Genomic DNA, 15541 nt, shown 5'->3' with positions numbered 1-15541 from the left:
AGGCCATTAACGACAGGGTCAGCCCGCCGCCCCGATATACATTGCCCCAATATCAGAGATAACGTATTGCTCATTTAGGTGCTGGATTAATGTTTCATAAAGTATGTGAAATGCTATGCCCCTGTAATGTGGTTGATGCTTACAACATCAGATGAACTGCCATGTGTACTACCTCAGCTATTAGAATGGCTGATGGTGAAACAATGCAACAGACTTGATTTTGGATATCTCAATGTTTGATTATGGTATCACTTTTGATTAACAAAAGGTTAACATTTTTATCTTTATCATTATGTGCGTATTTGTTCATTTACAGTCATTCAGTTTGATATACATTGAAATTATACTCCTTTTGATTAAAGTATTAACATCTAGAAGATGAGAACTTGGAATTGCTTGTGCTTATTTTTAGTGAGTAGCAACAATTCAGCTCCTTAGAAGCAGAGTATAACTCTTCTTTTCCATGCAATTTAGGTTCCAATTTGATTAAGTTATCCTTTAATTTGCAGTTAACTGTATATCAAAAAGACAACCACATTGTTGCACTGAATGAATCGCCCAACAACATGTCCCAACTTAAGCTAAGGAGCAACCCTTCCATCTCCTATAATTACTCTCTAATAAGTGGGGACTGAACACATAAATGGTCCGCAGGATATGTAGTATCACAAAAAATGTCCTTTAATGAAATGTTTATTATCTTTTTTTCATTCACACTGGGCATTCCTTTGAAAGGTTACAATAATTAATTCTGTTCGGATGATCCATTGATGAGATTATTTGACCTTGCATTCATTGTTAACATATTTGGTCTGAACTACCCAAAATACAGTTTTTACTTAGTCAAATTACTTACTTATGTGTTCACTAAGTCTACAAATCGGTATTGTTTTCTTTTTTAATTAATGCTTATGGTAACGTGATGCATTTTTTGCTGTGGGTATTAGTTTGGGTGTTTTGAATGATGTGTTTGTCTCTTATAAATGTGCCCTAGGTCATTTACAGAGAATCTTGACTGTCAAAAAACATCACTGAACTTTAAATTGTATAAAATGTATTAAATGATTCTTAATGAGAATCATTTCAGTTGAAAAACGTATTTTGAATGTTCATTAAAACCCTTCTGCCAATAAAACATGTAATTACATATAGTTATAATGGCTCACACGTTACACATATGACCTTTAGAATTAGTGAATTAAAGGTTTCAAATAGGGGCATGTCTCTCCCCTTTTCAGGTTAGTATCAAGACTTTCATCTTCATAATTCACTTTATGTTAAACATCAACCAAAAACAATACTCAGTGAATTACGTATACTTCCCAGTTAGATCATTTACAACAGCTAGGGAATATGGAGAAAAGTTACAACCAGCAACTTTGGGCCATTGCATATTTACTTCATGTTATATACACGGTCCACTGAGACACTGAATTATGGGTTTCTGACACAAATATGAAAAACTGACACAGGTACACAAGCAAGTGATTGCATTTCCTCTGGCAAGGCAATACATCCACAGCTGGAAGAAAAATAGAGCACACAAGAGAGTCATATTTGTGTGAGATGGTCAGAGATATTACTCCACACAAGAAACAAATACATGTAAAAATAATAACGGTACCTCATACAAAATAGTTGTGTTTCCAGCCAAGAGTGGAGCGTAACAAATGTAGGAGTGGCCAACCACCCAACCCAAATCCGATGCAGCCCACCAAACCTAAAACAGAACACAGATCATTAATACTTTTCATCAATCGTAACAAAACAAATAAGCAAATGCACATTTCATTCTTAGTCACCTACCTCGCCAGGTTTCAATCCATAAACAGCAGACATTGTCCAATTCAGCATAACTGCATAGCCACCTGTTGTTCGAACAACACCCTAAATAAAAAAATAAAAAAATGACAAGTTTGCTTTTTAATAGCTTCCATGTTATTAATTATGGATTATGTTATGGACTCTAAAGTAAGCACATGCATTCTATAGCAGGAAAATACATGTCATTATCTGTAATTCAGATCCAATGCTATTTTTCAATCAACCTTCCACAATCTTTGTGGATAGTTTTGACAACATTTACATAAATAGAATGCTACAGTGGTGCTTGTAAATTTACTCCAGTAAATTAGCACTGTAGGGGTAGGCTTTGCGATAGGAATGACTAAAACTTCCACATTTCAGAGAATTCAACAATGTCAAACTCCTAAAGGAATTTGAGAAAGAATGTTCAACATAGTTGTTCAAAACAGGTAAAGTTCAGAAGAGCTCAGGAAATCGAAATACAACTATCCTCTCACTCAACAGCGGATTACTTTGTGAGAGTTAGATAAATATCTGGCCCGAGAAAAGAAAAACATTTAATAATAAACTGGCAGCTTTGCAGGATATAAATGGACGTAAGGATCGCTAAAGTAACTCTGTGCCACATTGCCATCAATCAAATGTCCATGAGAAAGTAACACTTAAAAAAATATATATATTTTGTCAATAAATTCATTTGTTTCTGTTAAGCAAAAACACAAAGGTATTTTCGAAAAAAGCTTCATATAGCATATTCACATTTGTGGAAGTGCCCTTTTTCTTTACCTCACAATTGTGTGGGGGTGAGGGGTCGTTTAGGCCCCCCTGATGCATTCAGCACAATGTAAACCACTTGCTCGTACAATAATGTGGGACGCCTCCATTGCTCGCATATACACTGACAGTGGCAGATGCGGGGTTGTTGTGCTTCCATTTGTGTACCCTCGGCTCCCTCTTTGGACTAGGCCTCACTGCGATAATATGAAAAGACTTCTCTCCCCTCTCTGTAGCACCGCGTACACCACGCTCATGGCCCCCACCTTTTCTCACTCTGTCTGAAAGCTTTGCAGCTCCATTTCGCATGGCCGAGCCAGAGATAATTGAAACAAATACACCAATGTAACATTTCACTCTTCCTCTGAGATCACTGTCCTGTGTGTGAACCGGCCTGAAACATGACTTTTAGCCCATCCGTCTCCACAAACCTGTAAGAGGATTCAATTCAACACTACAGCTAAGTCAACGCCTAGTCTAGAATACTGAATGAAAACCCTTATTGATATATCCTTATGTCCAGTTCATGCGTTCTGGATGACTACCCCTATATAACACCCCTCTCTTGGAATCCCCCTGACCCCGCTGAGCCAAGAAGAAGTTCTGTTTTGCAAGTTTAAAAGGTTTATTTGATAATCTAAACAATAGATATATATATCACACTTTATAATAAATTAATAATTGAATATCACACTTAATCTGGAGCAGTAATCAATAATGGATAGTCCGGCACTATCACACTTCTTTATAATCAATGATGAGTGGTTATAGGATGGATAAGATAGCAACAATACTTTGATGGTTTCAAATGGATGCATTGTGGAATGAAATGCAGTACAGAAAATAACTTGATAGGATTTCAGCAAAAGACAATGTAATCACTTTCTTGGACAATTCACCCCCCCCTTTTATGCCATGCAAGGAAATGGAAGGAAAGCACACAGTTCTCAGAAATGCAATCAAATGTAATTCAGTTCACCCCAGCAAGCTTAGACTACAGAAGTTTGAAACACAGGCCCAAAATGCTTTTATATGTGCTGGCAATGAAGTGAAAAATATGCTAAAATGCTTTTAATTCCCTCTAGAGGTTCAGGGTGAGTGGTATCAAGTTAATATTAGTCCAGGCTCACTCTAGCAATGATTCAGGGATGGTTCTTAAGAGGCAAACGAATTTTTAGCAAGGAAAGCAAGGAAGCTGCTGTTTTCACACGTGGAGAAATTTGCAAATCGCGGTAAAATTCGCGAGTGCGTTTTTCGCGATTGCGGCAAAAGTATAGATAATAGGAATGTGGTTCTAGGTTCGTTGAAAAGACAAGATTCCGAGCTTTCAGAGGAAAGTTACTGCAAGTCTCTTAAGACAAATGGTCACGGAGATATGAGCGATATGGTAAAGGTCGTTTTTCAGATTTGAAATTTTAAAGTTCAAAGTGACAAGTGACAGCTAGCAGCTAGAAATGACAGGTGACAGCTTTACAAAATGACAGTTGACAGTTAGGAGGCAGTTCTGGTTAGATTAAAATAGATTGAATTATATTATTTAAACTAAGAGATTGGTTCTGCACAGTTCTGCTAGGTACTCACAATATATTTAGAAATAGAATGGGCCTTGCCACGGATCTGGTCAGGTTTTCTCCACTCGCCACGGACGGTCTCTGCGCACAGCGTCTGGGTCAGGTCTCTAGTTCTGCGAACAGCGGTCTGGGTCAGCTCTGCTCTCTCTGGGTACAGCACTGCTTCTGGATCTTTCTGCGCAGCTTTCTCTGGACCCAGCGCTGATCTGCACGGCTCCTGGATGCTGCTATCGCTGTTAGGTTTGCTGGATGCTGAGGCCCACTGAGAAGAGTTCTCAGTTTGTGGGTTTAGGCCCTTGCTTTGAGTTCTGAATCAAGTTCTTTGGAGTTTTAAAGTCTAAGTGTGGAATCTAGTATCTTCTGGATGTTGTGTGGTCCGGCAGAGCGCGTTGCAGCAAATGGAATTGACTGTCCCTATCTGTCCTGACTGTCTGCTTTTATGTGTTTTGAAAATGGGTGGAGAGGCTAGCTTCCTAGGCCCTACTCCTCTCCACTTGTCATTGGCCACTTCATCCTCTTCCCCTTGATTGGGGGAATGAAATGAAGTGTCATCATGATGAGGTCTGTTTATGATACAGAGAACCCACCCCTGTCAACTTTACACACAATCTATATTTGATCAAAAAGACATATTTCATAGCTACACAGTGGTTTGAAATTACATGCACCCATCATGCATATCACATGAGATATACCCTGTTCAAATCTGCTCTTCCTGAGAGCTTGCATTGAGAAATGGCAACATATTTCACTTTTTGGTCAAGTTACCAATATCAGATTCTTACTCAAATTTACCCAAATGTGTGCAAGGCATGCAGGCATTAATTGATGAAGTATCAGACTTTTCACATGCAGACATTTTAAGTAATACCCTCTTAATTGCTAGTTTGCCCCCAGATCATGCCACCGGTTCTAAAAACCTCTTAAAATGTGGGCAGAAAAATCACAAGAATTATGGTATCATTTAAATAATTATGACAAGTCCGTACTATGAGTTATTCATCTTTTTCTAAAACCATATTCTGGCTACAGGGGTGTGGTTTCCCACGTCACATGGTGTAGAAACCAGTTTGTCCAGTTTCTGCCAGGCTCAGAGGCCCTGCCCCTCCCAGCTTCTGCCAAGAGGAAGCTGTTTTACGGTCCCCCAATAAACCATCTGCCTGGGCCCTGGAAGGCCCATTCTTCAAGAGGAAGCCATTTATGGCCACTTCAATAAACCCTCTGCCTGGGTCCTATGTTTAGTCTCTAGCAGTCCCTTGGTAATTCAATCAGAGAAGTGTCATATCCCTTTTGGTGGGAACAGCAAAAGGCAGCTAGGCCTGGGAACACAGCTGTTGTGCAAGTCTCAACTCCTGTCGGGGGTAGCTGGTGGGCAGAATTCAGTTCCTTAAGCCAGGCCCCAGCTAATGTCACTTTTAGTTACCAAGTTTTCTGCATTCAAATAAAACTAACAGTTTTTACATATGCAGCTAAAATGCTGATTCTAAGTTTAAAACTATGACATTTAAACAATTGCAACCTATGTGACTCTCAGAAGTAGGTCACTCATTTCTTTTAAACATTTAGATTTTTAGTGTCTTTCAGTCCAAATGTACTTAAACTGCTGAAATCCACAGCTCAGCCAGTCTTGTTATAAACCTTCAAGTCACTTCAGAATATAACTTTACATTGTATCCACCTCTCAGTAAGTCTTTCTTTGGCCTGCTTTGGGTTCATTTATTCAGTTTTACACAAAAAAAAAATTGGTGTTTTAAAACGCCGGCTTTCTGATAGTGGTGAGTACTGGTAATGCACCCATTTTTGGGATTTAAGAAAATGAATTCCCCACAATTCTAGGTTGCTTTTGGCAATCAGCATTGCCATTCCCAATGGTTTCAGGCTACTGTGTGGGTAGTCCAATGGTGGTTTTAGGCAGTGCCCTTCTGTGCCCATAACATCGGCAAAAATGGGTGGCAGCCTATGCTTCATGCCTTTCCCTGGGCATTTTCTGGGAAGCTCTGGCCATCATGATGTTTTCAATGCCAGTACTGCACAGTTTTTGAGGTAGGGCTCGGATGCATGGGTAAAAACATCCCACAAGCCCCCCTCTTGCGATGGCCATTCTGTTTCACTGATGGAACTCGCAAGACCTGGGATGTTTCCTCATCTTCTTCCAATAGATGGCACAGTTCAGCATCTTTTCCTCCATCCGGTACTGATCGATCGGTTCTCCTCGCCGGTCCTGATGGGAATATTGGGCGGTACACTGGGCCCCTTGCGTCTATGCTCCCGGTCTCCGGATCGTCCTCCTTGGCCCGTCTCCAGGTTTTCTTTCTCCTAGGACGACAAAGGAAGAGCGGCAATACCTATTCATGGACATTTCTCCCCCACCATTGATATAGTGGGGTGGCATATAAATTTATAGTCAAAACATATGAACATGCACATTTCTTTTTGCATTCAAAAACAAAAAACACCCACATTGAGAAACTCAGAATTTGATAGGCGATATGTCGGATATTTTAAGTTGGAACTGAATTAATCTGAGACTGTACCCTCTAGGATTCCAGAGGATTCCTCTAGTTGTTGCAGAGTGTGCCTTGGATGGCAACACTTCAACTGGTTAATGTGGACCCACTTGTCTTCCCCCTCTGCCAAACCGCCTTTGGGGATGCGGATCTTGTAGGCCACAGGGGAGATTTTGTCTATAACCTCAAAGGGTCCCTTCCATGTAGGCAAAAATTTTCGCTGTTTGGCATGGTTCCTTTGGAAATTGTATAGATAGACCCGGTCCCCCACCTGATATTCCTTCCTGGAAGTCTTCAGGTCATAGTGGGTCTTCATGCTATCAGCTGATCTTTCTAGATTCCGCTGAGCATAAGCAAAAGCATGTTGAAGGTGTTTCCTTAAATTCTCCACATACTCGTGAGTTGTGGAGGCATTTATTAGGGTCTGCTCTTGGGTCCTGTAGAGCAAATGCTGAGGAAGCACCATCTTGCGCCCAGTCATCAACTCAAATGGTGACATTTTGGTTGCAGATGAAGGGGTAGATCTGATGGCCATTAGGACCAGAGGTAATCGGATATCCCAACTTGGCCCAGAATCTGCTACAAACATCTTTAATATGCTCACAATGGTTCGGTTATATCTCTCTACTGCCCCAGAAGAAGCTGGCCGGTAAGCAATATGCAACTTCCTTTTGACCCCCAGTATCTCCCACATCTTTGTCATTACTTCACTGGTGAAGTGGCTACCCCTGTCTAACTCAATCCTTTGAGGTAGACCAAAACGCGAAAAGATGTGGGTAATCGTCAAGGCAGCTGTGGTTTCTGCCTTGCAATTTGGGGCAGGGAGCCATTCCACCCACTTGGTAAACAATCATGTCAGAGTCAACATGTACTTATTCCCCCTAGCAGAGCGAATCACGGGGCCTACAAAGTCGATTTGTAAATCTGACCATGGCAGTGTCATCCCCCTCTTTTGGAGAGGCGCACGGTGCGTGAGGGATGATGGCTGAAATTGTGCACACATAAGACACCCCTTCAAGTATTGGTCAAGGTCCTGCCCCATGTGTGGCCAGTACGCAACCTCTCTTAAGATTTCCAATGTTGTGTGAAACCCCCTATGACCGGCGGTGGCCGCATCATGGGCGTGACTTAACATCAGGCTTCGGAATGAGGTAGGAACCACCCACTGATCGTGGCCAGCTTTGGATTTCCTTACCAGCAAGCCGTCTTGGATTCGGAACATTTTTGGACATTTCATCAACACTCTTAGGTCCTCTTTCCCAATGTAATCGGTATCCGTCAGGGGAAAGTTCTCAGGGTTTTTAATGTGCTGGTAAAATTTACCAATTATTGGATCCCCCTTCTGAGCGGTAATCAAATCAGCATCAGGGGTCTCCTTACTCCATTGTGCAATTGAAAGGTTGTTGTGAGCATTTGTCTGGGACCTAGTGATAGCAGTGACCTGGATTTCCCCCAACAGGGACTCAATCTCAATTATATCCCCTTGGATGGCCCCGGTTTTGGCCAGCTGATCAGCTAAGTCGTTTCCAGTTTTGTCTGGTCCCTCTACTTTGGAATGACCCTTGATCTTTTTCCAATGGATGGTCATCTCATTCGAGGTGACCAGATCATCAATGTTTTGGATCAACTTCCCATGTTTCAAGGGTTTGTTGTTAGCACATAAAATGCCTCTGGTTTTCCAATTAACCAGGTGCTCCACGAACCCGTTCCGTACATAATCCGAATCTGTGATTATCACCAGTTTGTGGAGTTGATGCTGGACAGCAGTGAGGATGGCCTGATGCACAGCCATCAATTCTGCCACCTGTCTACTTCGGGGACCAATTTTGTATCCAGCGGAGGGTTCTGGGGACTCATTCACCCATGCATTCCCTACGCCGGCCACCAGTTCTTTCTCCCCGTCGTTGTCAACATGGTAAGAGCATCCATCCACATACACAGTGGGCATTCCCTCACACTTGTCTTCTTCAAAGACTTTGTGGGGGGAATTAAGGTATGCCTCCATGTTGTCCTTTATTTTTAGACTTTCGTCCTCGAGACAGTTTTCTCTGGCACAATCATGCAAGTCAGCCAGACCTTGCGCGAGGGGACTCTTCTTGTTTTGGCCATATCTGACCTCCACAGGAAAGCCTTGCATTGACAGAATCCAGGAAGTAATTTGGGAATTACTCACATTTCCGGCCCGGATTCTGTCACTTTGGAGATATTGCAGAGGCTGGTGTGGGGTCTCCACTATGATGTGTTCCCCCTGGATAAACGGGCGGTAATTCTTCAATGCCCACACCATTGCCAGGAGTGCCTTCTCACAATCGTTGAATTTTTCCTCCACAGAGGATAAAGTTTTGCTCGCATAGGAGATTACTTTATTGACCTTGTCATGCTTTTGGTATAATGCTGCCGTCAAGCATGTATTAGAGAACCCCGTCTCCAGGAAGAACTTGTTTCTGACAGGGTAAGCTAGGCAGGGCGCTTGTGAGAGGCTTCTCTTGAGTTGTCTTACTGCCTCGGCTTGTTCTGGACCCCATTCCCACTTGACCCCCCCCTTCAGGAGATGAATCAGGGGTCTGGTGATCTCTGCGTAGCCCTCAATGAACTTTCTGCTGTAATTAGTCAGTCCAAGGAGGCTCCTTAGTTCCCGCAGAGTTGTGGCGTCTTTCAGTTTCTGAAGTGCTTCCACTTTCTTTTCCTGGGGACAGAGACCCTGAGGAGTAATCTCATGCCCCAAGAAATTAACACGGGTTCTACACCCACTGTGCTTTCTGAAAGGAAAGTTTTGGTCCGGCGACCCTCAACTGCGTCAGAACATAACGGATCTCCGCTATGTGTTCCTCCACAGATGAACTTTTGATGAGGACATCATCTACATAAGCCAGGTTACCCCTTGCACCCAGGTCGGGCATGGCCTTATGTAGGAAAACGTTGAATTCATTGCCGGAGTTGAGGTATCCGAAGGGAGTCCGGGTCCATGTGTATTGCTGGCCCCCAAAGGTAAAAGCCAGCTTGTATTGGTCCTCCCTACTGACAGGCACAGTCCAGTATCCATTGGTCAGGTCTATTGCAGTGAATACCTGTGACCCCTGGATCTGGGCCAGCCCTTGGTCAATGTAGGGAAGAGGCCATCGGGAAGTATGGACCCGTTTGTTGAGCTCCCTGAGGTCGGCGCAGAGTCTCCACTGGCCGTTTGGCTTCAATATTCCCAGCACCTGATTATTGAAGGTGCTGTGGACTGGACGGATTATTCCCCGGGACTCAAGGTTCTTAATTATTTCAGTAAGGGACTCCATTGATGCGAGAGGCAAGTGATATTGCTTCACAAACACAGGAGTCATGCCAGGGTCCGTGGGGATTGTTGTTGTGTGGATGTCAGTGCAACCACAGTCATATGAGTCTACCGCAAAGAGATCTTGGAAATCCAAGAAAACTTGTTTCAACTTTTGCTTTTGTTCCAGAGTCACACAAGCATCAGCTAGGTTGACTCTCTTCCACCATCTGTCTGAAGCCTGGAAAGACTTCTGGTTTGGCTATTTCAGCGGCCTCCTCCAGCTGGGTGGAGAAGTCCCTGGTCAGAGTGCTGATTTGGACCAGAGGTTTCAGGTGGGAAAGGCAGCCCTCATGGACCTGGAAAATCACCTCATCCCTCCTGAAGTCACAAGTCACATCTTCCTTACCATAGGGCAGGAAGTGTATACCAGGAAGTTCCCCCCATGCCGGGTAAAAATCCTGTCTGGTGTTGTATTGTCCTCACTGTCACTGTCAACGCAGTCCTTGGGGATTGGCCCTAACAGTTCATTACCTAAATCAATGGAAAAATGTCGGTCATCAACCGCCATTCCAATAATGGTGCCTGCGGCTAGAGTAATACTCTTTAAGTCGCTGTTATCCACCTCTATTGGAATGGTGTCATGTTCTATGTTGACTAATGGAGTTGGGTTTACCCCCAACCATTGCTGTTGGAGAGAAGCGTTTAGATGTATGTAAGCATCAGGGTTTTTCAAATGTTGTCCTCTTTTAGCTTTCACTTCCAGGGAGAATTGTCGGGTCCTTTCTGGGATGGTGACTTCCTCTTTGATCTGAATTTCAACTGCATAAGGTAGCAATTGAGCTGACCTAAATGCTTTTTCTGGATCATCAAAGCCCATGGGATTATCCGCTAATCGGGACCAAGCTTTGAAGTTTATTAGTCCAAACTAATGGCAAAGCGATTGAGAATGTCACTGCCTAAGTAAAAAGCGGCAGTGACGTCTCGCACGACCCAACAATTGTGGACTATGCTCTTGTTGCCAATGGAGATTTTGAGCATACACCTGCTTGGCAGGAGATGTTTGGAATTGGGTGCTTCCAGGTCCATTTCCCATTTGTCTATCAGTTTGAATGTGGGAATGGCTGGATCTTTTGGGAGTTGGCGGAACATGGCTTCGCTGATGAAGCTCTTACCGTTGTTCACACACACTCGAGCGAGAACAGAGTCCTTCCCATCATTTAATTGGACAGGGATGAACAACTGCTATCCAATTTGCTGAATATCAGCCAGGCTCTGAGCTGATTTCACATCTTTCTGGACTATAGGAGTGGGATTTTCTGATTGTGGATTAGTATAGAATCTCAGAGTGTTTACTTCCAGCGTGGAGTACCACTTTAGACTGGAAGGAAGGTTGATTTTCAGAAATAGAGAGGACCCCCATCACCAGTCTGTTGTCCTACTGCTATTACTGTCACGTCTGGAATTTGGCTATTCTGGAAGTGAAATTCTACTTGGTCAGATTTTTGTTCAACCATGTGGCAGGTGCCGTTTAAACTAACATGGTTGACACTCTGTTTTAATTTTATTGGTCGGCTAGTCTGGGTCCAGAGGACCTTGTTTACGCAATCTATTAAGGGTGACAACCTCCTCAGGAGGTCATTCCCCAGTAAACAAGGGGTGCCCTCTGTAGTCACTACTATGACCGGGTGTTTTACCTTGTGTCGCCCGATCTTAATGTCCAAGTATGCAGTCCCCTCAACGGGAATTTCCTTCCCATCAAAGTTCTGCAGTTGTCCAGGAAGAGAGGTGAGAGGAATTTGGTAATTCTCTCCCCTTCCTGCATTCAGTTCGTCAAAGGCCCTTCTGGACAGAAGGGTAGCTTGAGATCCAGTGTCCACCAGTGCCAAAATTGTACCCTGCCCCTGTACTTGTACCGGGGCATAGTATCTTCCCTCCTTCTCCTCAAGGGGGCACAGATAATGCACATTTTTGGACAACTGGTGGGCTAACTTTCTGGTTTTGGACATCGCTAGCGAAGAGATTTGGGCAGAATTCTGTGGAGAGCCTTGGGAATCTGAAAGAAAAATTTGGCAACTGGAGATCAGAGCCATTGTGGGTTCCCCTGGCTCCGGTTCTGGGCCGCCCCCCCCCCTTTTTGGAGGCAGTCACCAGGATGGGTTTGAACCAGGTGATTTTCTTGCTGTTGGTTCTGGGATGGGATGGTGGGCGGCGGTAGCTCAGTCTCCACATCTCCCCAGTCTGGATTTGCATCCCTAGGGACCCATTTTTCTTTGGGAGGAGTTCCCCCTCTCTGAAGGAGAAGATCCTTTTCCCAGGATCCTCTGAGGATCCCTCTCCCTCAAATTGGAAGATCTGGACCTCCTCCTCAAACTGAGTCTGTTTGGGTCTTTTGTTTCTCCTATCCCCCCTCTGCTCCTTAGGAGGCAGACTTTCAGGGGCAAGAGATTTTGTTTCCGGTTCCTGGGTTTCCAGGGGCTGTTTACAAGTGAGGAAGGAAGTTTCCTCCAAGGCTTTACACCCCCCTTCCCTTTGTGCCCCCTCCCTGGGAACCGGTCAGTTATCGGGGTGCTGCCCCTGTCATTGTTCTGGAGCACCAGGTCCAGAGTTGGGTGCGTTCTGCGCCGGCATGCCGATCTGAGGGTTCTGCTGAGCCCTCAGTATGTGACCCAGATCCCGCGCCATGTTTTGAACCTGGCGCTCTAACTGGGAAACCTGCTCAGGCTGATACGGGGCCCTGTTTTCTCCCCTGGGCTGATACCGGGAAGGGTAGCTATCCCTTCTTTGGTAGTACCCCTGGTTGGGAAGATTTGGATACCCCTCCACCCTTGGCCTCCCCTCTCCCGGATTCGGTTGTCTGGGCTCAGGGAATTGGGGAAAGAAGGGTGGAGGATTTTGGGGCTGGAAGTTGGGTGGATACCTGGGGAAGAAGTTCTGCCCAGGGTTTGGTGAGTTTCTGCCCTCCTGTGAGAAGTTGGGAGGGAAGTTCTCTGGGTTAGGTGCTTGGCTGGACCCCCCCCTTGGGCTGGAGGAGTCCACACATAACCCAGGATGGGTCTGTTTCCCTTGTACCGGGGGCTTACATAATCAGGAGAGTGAGGGACCCCATTTGTGGGGCTGCCTCCCTGGCTCCCTGTCTGTGACTGGCCCGAGGACCTTCTGGGCCTAGCATTATTAGGTGCAGGTAGGTTTTTAGGCCCCCCCATCTCCAACTCTAAAACGGGGGTGACCTTTACCTCTGCCACCTTGGCAGCAGCAGGGGTGTTGTTGGCTTTGGGGTTTTTGGGCGCATTATTTTTATTTTCTATTGGCTTCTGCACCTCATAGATCCGGGTCGCCTGTTCAATGACCCAGTCTAAAGATCTTTTCTCGTGAAAATCCCTCACGAGCTGGGTCATTATGTATTTGGGCAAGGCATGGAAAAACGTATTAATAAATTCTCTGCTATCCGTGCGCAACCTTCTCGTGGTCTGTGCAAAAGCACGCTTTAACTCCTGCACAAATTCTTGTGGGGCCTGATCCTCCCCATATTGTAAATTGTAGGCTGCCTTGCAAGCCTCTTGAGGATTTCTATGAGTAGAAAAATGTTTCAAGATGGCCGCCTTATAGGTGGACCATCTTAAATGATTTTGGTCCTCCAGCCCCGCAAAGAAACTGGAGTATCCCGGGGAGAAGGTCCACTTTACATATTGAATACAGCTTTGGCTGTCCTTCAAATGGAAAGTCTCCATCATTTGCTCAAACAACTCTAAGTGCTCCCAAACAGAATACTTGGCGTTCTTATGATAAGGCGTGATGACGCTCCTGATTGCCTTAATCTGCTTTAAGGGGTCCTTAAGCAAGGCCCTTTTTGTCTTATTGGCCCTTTTGGTCCGGGTAACCCTGGTCCATTCATCTTCTGACTCAGAGGCACTGCTCCCAGAGGTTCCTGTCTGTTCTTCCAGGTTTTCTTGGATTCTGCGAGCCTGGGAATGGCTGGCAGAATGTGGGGACCTGGTCTCCTGTGTCCTGTACCGCTCAGAGGAGTCTTCAGATCCCTCCTTGCTGCCAGGATTTGTGGGTACCCCCCCACTGACCTAACTGGGCAGAGGTTTTCAGGATGCCCTTAATGGGCCTACTCTCCTGGGGTTCCCCATCAAATTGCACTGTGCTTGGGTGCCCATACCCAGATGCCCGCCCCTCCATTCCTGGGTGGTACTGGCCTATGAGCCCCATGCTTCTGGCTGGATAGTAATCTGCCATCCCTGTGGCCCTGTGCTCATGTGCGCCAGGGGACATGGGGGTGGCAGAGTCCAGGGACTGAGAGAGATAAAGGCCTCTGGTACTAGGGCTCCTGGGGTTATGCTCCGGAGTTTCTCTTTCCCAGCGGACCTCATCTCTATCCGCCCCTGCTCCCTGTTGCAATGCAAGAGCCTGCGCCTTCAGTTCCTCAGTTAAGGCCTTACTAGACTCTATCAGTCTCTCCTGCATCGCTACCTGTTGTTGGAGTCTATCATTGTGCTGGCAGAGAGCCTCATTCTCTCTCTGTGCCTCCTGATTGGTCCTGGAGCACTGGGCCAGTCTTTGCTGCAGGAGGGTTACCTCCTGAGCTGTGTCCCTATCGGCCTGCTCCTTTCTTGCCAGAGCATCCTCCACCCTCCTGGTGTGTTCTAACAAGTTCTGGTGTTCTTTTTGGAGGTCACCCAGCCCCTGGAGGGCCAAGTGATTTTCTTCTGTTTTTCTTTTTAAATGGCAGACTTCCTGGCCTAAGGCGTCTCTTTCCTGGCTAAGAGCCTGCATTTGTGCCGCCAGGTCGTCCCTCTGCCTTTGAAAGGCACCAGCCTTCTGGCGTTCATCAAACTCTGCCTGGGTATCCAGGTCTTTCAAAATCAGCTTGTTGCTCTCTGCCTTCACTCTATCTAGATGACTTTGCAGGGTGGCTACCTGCTCCGTGCATGCCCTGTTAAAGTCTAATTGTTGCTCCAGCTTTTTCTGGCTCTGCAGTAAGGAGTCCAAACTGTCTTGGTGCTCCTTCTGCAGGGCCAGAAGTCTAGTATCCTGGTCAGCCTTTTCCTGTTGCAGTATATCCATGTCCTCTTTTATTTTAATGATATACTGCCTACTATCATTTTATGACTCCTGGCTCCTCTGCAGCCTCTGCTCAGAAGAGTCCAGATCAGATTGGACCTTCTGTAATGCCAGCAGTTGCCTACTCGCCAGATCTTGGCCTTCAGCACATTTGTCCTGCATGGCTCCCATATGTAAATATAAATATGCCGCTACCCTGGCAATCTTGTTGTGCTCATCCTTGGCCTTAGAGGACATATATAGTTCACTCAGGGCCACATGTAAGGGACCCTGGTCTCTCCATATATCTGACCCTGTTTCCGTGATCTGGGGTGCGATTGCTTGCAACCAGACCGTCTGGTCCTGATGAGTCCACTCACCTCTCACAAATAACTTATGTAAGAAGCGCTCTCTGGCTATTTTCATGTCTACTAAGGTCGTCATTCTAGAGATTGGTCTCTGTCCTGACTTACAGAAGTTTGTATTTTATATTTGCAAAACAGACCTTTTCCTTAGAGCGTTCCTTTGAGGAGTGCTTTACAGCGTAACACAGCATGGTGATCCGACTGGATATGTGC

At 45.2% G+C, this 15541-nt stretch overlaps 1 protein-coding gene across 1 annotated transcript in view; it reads right to left on the bottom strand.

The window, feature by feature from the left end:
• ACSS3 (acyl-CoA synthetase short chain family member 3) overlaps positions 1 to 15541 on the bottom strand; it is a 1135158-nt gene that overhangs the window by 622441 nt on the left and 497176 nt on the right. Inside the window, exons 6-7 of the mRNA XM_069629310.1 lie at positions 1807 to 1887; positions 1625 to 1720 (exon numbers count right to left, since the gene is read on the bottom strand). Coding sequence (XP_069485411.1) covers positions 1625 to 1720; positions 1807 to 1887 — 177 coding nt within the window. The remainder of the gene's footprint in view (positions 1 to 1624; positions 1721 to 1806; positions 1888 to 15541) is intronic.

The sequence above is a fragment of the Ambystoma mexicanum genome, chromosome 12 (assembly GCF_040938575.1).
Source record: "Ambystoma mexicanum isolate Mex_15411 chromosome 12, UKY_AmexF1_1, whole genome shotgun sequence".
Taxonomy (NCBI): domain Eukaryota; kingdom Metazoa; phylum Chordata; class Amphibia; order Caudata; family Ambystomatidae; genus Ambystoma; species Ambystoma mexicanum.
Note: the sequence above shows the minus strand (reverse complement) of the source record. Positions and strands in the feature narration are given on the sequence as shown.